The sequence below is a fragment of the Rhynchophorus ferrugineus genome, unplaced genomic scaffold (assembly GCF_030347505.1).
Source record: "Rhynchophorus ferrugineus isolate W39M unplaced genomic scaffold, kcgeb_rfMv2 rfM2, whole genome shotgun sequence".
NCBI lineage: Eukaryota > Metazoa > Arthropoda > Insecta > Coleoptera > Curculionidae > Rhynchophorus > Rhynchophorus ferrugineus.
In genome coordinates, this window is record NW_027472581.1 from 82258353 (window position 1) to 82265210 (window position 6858).

The 6858-nt window shown below is 30.3% G+C and overlaps 1 protein-coding gene across 1 annotated transcript; it reads left to right on the top strand.

The window, feature by feature from the left end:
• Positions 1 to 1712: 1712 nt before the first annotated feature.
• Positions 1713 to 4304, top strand: LOC143191890 (uncharacterized). The gene is made up of 2 exons (XM_076397331.1): positions 1713 to 1801; positions 3888 to 4304. The coding sequence occupies exons 1-2, from the start codon at positions 1790 to 1792 to the stop codon at positions 4200 to 4202; spliced, it is 327 nt and encodes a 108-aa protein (XP_076253446.1). The 5' UTR covers positions 1713 to 1789; the 3' UTR covers positions 4203 to 4304.
• Positions 4305 to 6858: the final 2554 nt, after the last annotated feature.

Genomic DNA, 6858 nt, shown 5'->3' on the forward strand with positions numbered 1-6858 from the left:
TCCCACCGGGGACAATAACTTGTTGTTGTTCTAGTTTAGTCAGAATGTTTGTCAAATCACATAGGTTAGGTAGCGGACCCCGGGGCCTAAAGCGTTCCTTATTTTCAATCATTGTCTCTTTATTCCTATTTTTCCTCACTGGCTGTACCTTTACTTGGCCTACTCATTTACTTAATAAAATAATTGCGTAATTTACTTAATAAATACCTAATACTAAAAAGAGAAAAATAATATTTTAACAATTTTAACAAAAAAAAAGAACCGACTTGTGAGTTGGCAGTAGTTAAAAAAATATTTTAAATAGATGAATAGGTTTAGGAAGGTATTTAGCTAAATTGTGTGTATATAGTAGAATATGAAATACGTGTAGTAAATAGAATAAATAAGGTTTTTGTTTATTTTAATTTAGTTATTCCAACGATTATTATGTACATATTTTATTTTGAAATTTATTTTTGTATTAAAAATCAAAGTTTGATATTGTTTACGTTTTAGTGAGTTCCTTATTTATTTTTTGAGGTCACTTCAATAACTATAACCATAAGACGTCGTAGAAAAATTTTAGCCAACTGCTTCTATCGTGTAATGGTTAGAGCGTTTAACTATCGCGGAGGTCGCGGATTCGATACCCACCGGGGACAATAACTTGTTGTTGTTCTAGTTTAGTCAGAATGTTTGTCAAATCACATAGGTTAGGTAGCGGACCCCGGGGCCTAAAGCGTTCCATATTTTCAATCATTGTCTCTTTATTCCTATTTTTCCTCACTGGCTGTACCTTTACTTGGCCTACTCATTGTAATACTTAATAAAATAATTGCGTAATTTACTTAATAAATACCTAACACTAAAATGAGAAAAATAATATTTTAATAATTTTAACAAAAAAAAAGAACCGACTTGTGAGTTGGCAGTAGTTAAAAAAGTATTCTACATAGATGAAGAGGTTTAAATAGGTATTTAGCTAAATTGTGTGTATATAGTAGAATATTAAATACGTGTATTAAATAGATTAAATAAGGTTTTTTGTTTATTTTAATTTAGTTATTCCAACGATTATTATGTACATATTTTATTTTAAAATGTCTTTTTGTTTTAAAAGTTTGATATTTTTTACGTTTTAGTGAGTTCTTTATTTATTTTTTGAGGTCAGTTCAAATTCTTTGTTAAAAATATTTTATTATTAAAGACTTCATGATAACTAAGATACTAGTGGTTATTCTTGATAATTTGATCTGTTAAAAATAGTAAATTAAATCGGTTATACTGTGTCGTGATTGATACAGTCGTGATTACCTGCTGGTTCCTATACTTCGTTTTAATTCTTTTACCTTTCTTTCAGAAGTATATTTTGCTAAACCGTGGACTTGTAACTGCATAATTTGCACGTTCAAATTACCAGCTTTTTCTGAACCACCTTCTCTCCGTCGAGATATGTAACTATCTAACATTCGATATGACCGAAGCTGGCTTATATTTAATAAACTGGAGAAATAGAAAAAATCGCTTCCGATAAAAATTACTTATCTTGATGAATTGTTTTACATTAATGATTATATAATGTAAATCGTATCAATTAAAGCGGGTTTATGCGTTGGAAAAAAGGCGCCGTATTATTTATTTGGTCTATCACATAACGAAAACTTGATTCTTGCACAATAGCCTCAATACGTGCAAAAAAAATTGATATCCACCACTTCTAAAACAGCTTTTTGGTATATATAAGTTGGCTGGAAGCCCTGTTGACCATGCAGTACACTCAAACTGGTTTTAATCAAGCACATTATCCAATATGAGGTTCCTGGTAAGTAGATACCAAACGCTTTCACTCATATATCCGATATTATTCAAATTCGTCCACGATATGCTATAAGTTTCTGGTTATTTTTAATAATTTGCGTATGTGGTTTATGGAATATAAGCTTATACGTGAAAATTAGTATACAGGGTGTATCTAATATTGAATTTCTATTGATATTAGAATATGTCTGATATCTGTTGAATATAGACCTCCTTAAAGGTTTTAATCATTATTGTATAGCATATAGTCTCCACATAGAATACAAAGTAATGTTTCATCTTCACTTTGATTCATATTACAGGCTTTAAGCGAAATGAAACATAACTTTTTATGGGTAATATTTCTTCCTCCTCATTTTTCTATCGTCATTATTTTAAATGAAGGAAACAAATTAGAATTGTTCAGCTAATCAGGGACACTTACCTCATAAATTAATGTATAAAATTTGCTAACGGTTCAAAGTTATGCTATTGACAGATCTCGAATATTACGATATGATAGATGGAAATAAATTTTATATATCGAATACACAGAAATAATGTTCATAATTGCTTAATTTAAGCCTGCTGTTCTCATAAATAAACTAAACATTGGCTTTCACAAGAAACACAAGCTTTCCACTAATCAGTATTAAGATATATAAACTAATTTATAAAAAATATTTTGTATGCTGTAAATCAAATAATATGTGGCTAAATAATGTTTAAATGAATCCATAATTATCTGAAAATTTAACTGTTAATAAATATTTTATACCAAGCCATTATTTATGTATTATAGCATTTCAAATCCTAAATATTGGGCTACTTACTATAAAAAAAAAACATAAAACTTGAAAATATACCGTTAAATAAAATTGTTAATTTAAAAAGTTTCCATAAACCTATGAAACTCACTATTGACACAATTAACTACTTATATTTACTAAATTTTCTTTTAAATGCAAAAACATATTATTAAGTTTATTTAATATAAATATATTTGATAATATTAAAGTTTGCTTTCACTATATTTCACTATGCTTTTCGCCATTAGGTTATAACAGTTTTATTGCTTAATTGTAACATTTCAACATATACCAGGTAAAATGTTTATATTATTGTATACATCCAACTAGTTTATTAGCAAAAATCATATAAATTATTATTCTTCGTATTTTTAACATCATTCTTATTTTGGTTATTAATTTTTCATTTTTTCATTTATAAGCCTCTTTATATCAATTTTGTATCTACAATATTGTGCTTAATATATCTTAAATTAAATTATAAATACAGTAAATTAAATTAAATTTATTTTCATATATATACAGTTTTCTGTATAGTTTTATTTATTTTCAGTCTTTAATTTTCTCCCATCTCTCTTCTCTTTTGTCCATCATTAATGAGAACAAGTAATAATTGGAAAATGCTTACAACATTTCATTACTGTAATAACCTTTTGATTTGTAAAATTCTCTTCTATGGCAACTACAATTTAATAATGTGGACAACAATGTATTTTAATTAAAAAAATAAGGTGGTTAATTTACTGATTTTACTAATGGTTTTGTGAGCAGATTGAACATTTTTTGGGTTTCTTTTCATACGAATTATTATATCTAAACGGTCCAGAAGGTTGCAGTAATAATCATATTTGTCCTATAGACGGAAGGTTAATAATTTCTTTTTCAATCTCCCATTTCTAAAAATAAACTTGCATTGGTTACATTCCTTTGGCCTCTTGATTTCTTTCAGGATCATATAATAACAGTATTGTGAGTGATTAATATTTAACTAATAATGGCAGACCCAAGATTAATTCATAGTGATGAAACAACGTCACACAAAATGCTTCCAGTCACTTTTCGATGCGATCGAATTAATCTTTGTATCGTTATTTGATACAAACCTTACTATTTTTTTAATATCATGAAACTAAATTATCACCGACAAATCACAATGTTGATCCTATGTTGGGGCATACATGATATACTTGAACTTATTGAACAATCTGAACATTTTCAAATATTATTGCAACAAAAATGATAATAAATCAACTAAAACTTTAATACAAACCACCATTTTCCTATGTTGTGAATTAATTCCAGATCAGTTTCTTCGCCATCATGGCCCTTTTCGTTGCCTCTGAAGCTGGCTACCTCTACGGTGGTGGTTACGGTGGTGGATACGGAGGAGGATACGGAGGAGGATACGGATACGGAAGCGGTGGCGGCAGCAGCTACGCCACGCCCATTGTTCATACGGGATCAGTGGTCAGCAGAGTGTTCGGTCCACCACCACCAGCTCTATACCGCTCAGTACCTTATCCAGTATACGGATACGAGCGTTACGTCCTCCACAAACCCAGACCAGCATTGAGAACCTACGGATATGGTTACGGATACGGACACTACGGACACTAGATCTCGCCAGCTCGTCAAAATCCAAGTTTTTTTAAAATTCGCCATTTGTATTAATGTAAATATGTGATGAACTTAGGTAATAAAATAAAATGTTACAAAAAATATCCTGTTTTTATGATACAGTTTAATATACAACGTGGGGTACAATGTCCAGCTAATATTTTGGATGCCTGTAACTCTGGTCAAAGAAAAGATAAGTGAGCTTGGTTCTCATAAAAAGTTGACTTGGTCTTTACATTTGTTTTTTCGTTATAATTGAAAAATTATATCGGCTAAATGGTGACCGTGATCCGTTATGAACTTTCGGCTGTTTTTAACACCTGAGGCTGAATTTCTTCATTTTCGTGACGAATATTCTCTTGATAAGATGTTGAATCGTTTGAGACTTATTCACATAAAGTTTTGATTTTAAATAACCCCATAAGAAAAAGTCTGGTGCTGTTAAATCCATATATCTGACTGGCCAAGCCAAATCGCCAGTTCGCAAAATTAGTCTTCGTGGAAAAACGTCATTCAATAATTGAATTATTGAACGAGCTGTGTGTGCTGTGGCCCCATCTTGCTGAAACCGTATGTCCTCTAGCCCTTACTCTTCCATTTCAGGCACAAGAAAATTTCCAAGCATGTCTTGGCACCGTTCAGCAGCAACAGTAACTATAACACCTTGGTCATTTTACAAAAAATAGGGACCAATGATGTTTCCAGCATGAGTACCACACCATACAGTTATTAATACCAGATGCAATGATGTTTCGTAAATTAAGTGAGCATTCTGTGTTCCCCGAAATAGACTGATTTGTTTATTGACGTGGCCACTGAGAAGAAAATGAGCTTCATCGCTCATTATCAATTTGGACGAAAAATCTTCAGTTTCACCAGACAGCCTTGCTATTGCATTACTGTACTCAACTCATGGATCAGGATCTCTCGGTAACAATTTTTGGAACCACAAATTTTATATTTCTTAGTATTCGTTAGACTTTGTATATTAAAGGGAATTTACATTGTTTTGATACCAGAGATTCCAGACCAGAATTTCCAGACACTGATGGGTATCAAAACCATATAGATTAAAAAATAAAATTTAGTATTTAATTTAGAGATCATCATGACTCAATTTTATATATTAATTATTTTATTCCTCAGCAATTATTGGATTATATTTATTATAATAATATAAAAAACTCATAATTGATGTTTAACAAGAAGAGTGTTAAGATATATATCAGAATCTATATTCTGATTTTCCCTACTTCTATTGGATTTCTTATTGTTGGCCGAGTCGTATTTTAGAATGTCTAATAAACAGCATTGTATTTTTTACATTCATTGCATAATTCCAATTTCAACGTTCAGCTAATTGCACGGTGAGTAGAAGGAGAATAAAGAAATTTAAATAACACGCTTCTCGATGAATTTGCATGTTAAGGGTGAACGTGTTCTGTTGAAATTGGCTGTAAACGAATGCTTTATTAGTTTGCACTTTTTTATTATTATATACAACAATAGAGTCAATACAAGGGTCTAACTACAATTATTGAGAATACAAAGAGTGATACAAGTTTTCGTAATTGTTCATTCATATTTAAAGTAATTTGCATTCACAATAACACTATTTAACAATTTTTTCCATGCATGTTACATACTCTCAAAATAACACTTGCACCGCATAATTACAAATTATGTATAGGTTGATGAGTAAACACAACATTCATATTCGCCAAACTAAATTTACATGGACAGATAAAGACTTGGCAGAACAAATAGTTAGTTATTGATTGGTATATATCATCGATTATGATAAAATATATCATATATTTTTGAGAAATTCTATGATATATCTTTGTTTGCGACAGTTGTCTACTTCTCAAAAAGCTCTTATTAGCATCGCAGAATAAATCTCACCGCTGCTGACAACCACTTGAGTCACGCATTTTATATACTTCAATTTTATACATATTAGACTGTAACAATTTCAAAGTATCAAAGCTATACAGAAGAATTGGCAAAATACGCATTCTAAAGCTAAAAACTCTAACAGTGTTAATACACTTAAGTAATTTAAGTAGTTGTTCCTGCACTTACTTTAACAGGATTTAGTTGAAATTTACAATAACAGGTAATCAGTTATTTATCAGTGTTGTCTCTTGTTTTCTTTTCATTAATTCTCAATTCATGTGGTTCTGAAATGCAAACTGCATGTAATAAATGTAACTAATGAAGTGTGTAGCAATTGTTCGTATCATTGCATTCACTACTGTGATGAAAATCAGTGGAGACATAAGGTTTTCCTGATGAACATCGGCTAGTATCAAATGGATTCGACAAATTCATAATATATATTCTTTTTCCTGTTAGATTATTTAAGAAGAATTTTTCGATTTTATCAATTATTCAAATAAAGCTATTGTAACCAACACTATTCTCAGTAATTGTAATTTATTCTAATGTATTTTACAAGGCGACAGGATAGTCCCCCTACTGTTGCGTAGTCGCGGGTTCGAATCCTGCTGGGTGATGAATGTACTTTATATTTGTGTTCTATTGAAATTGACTGTAAACGAATGGTTTATTATTTTGCACTCTTTTATAATTATATACAACAATACAGTCAATACGAGGGTCAATCCACAATTTTTAGAATACAAAAAGTGTT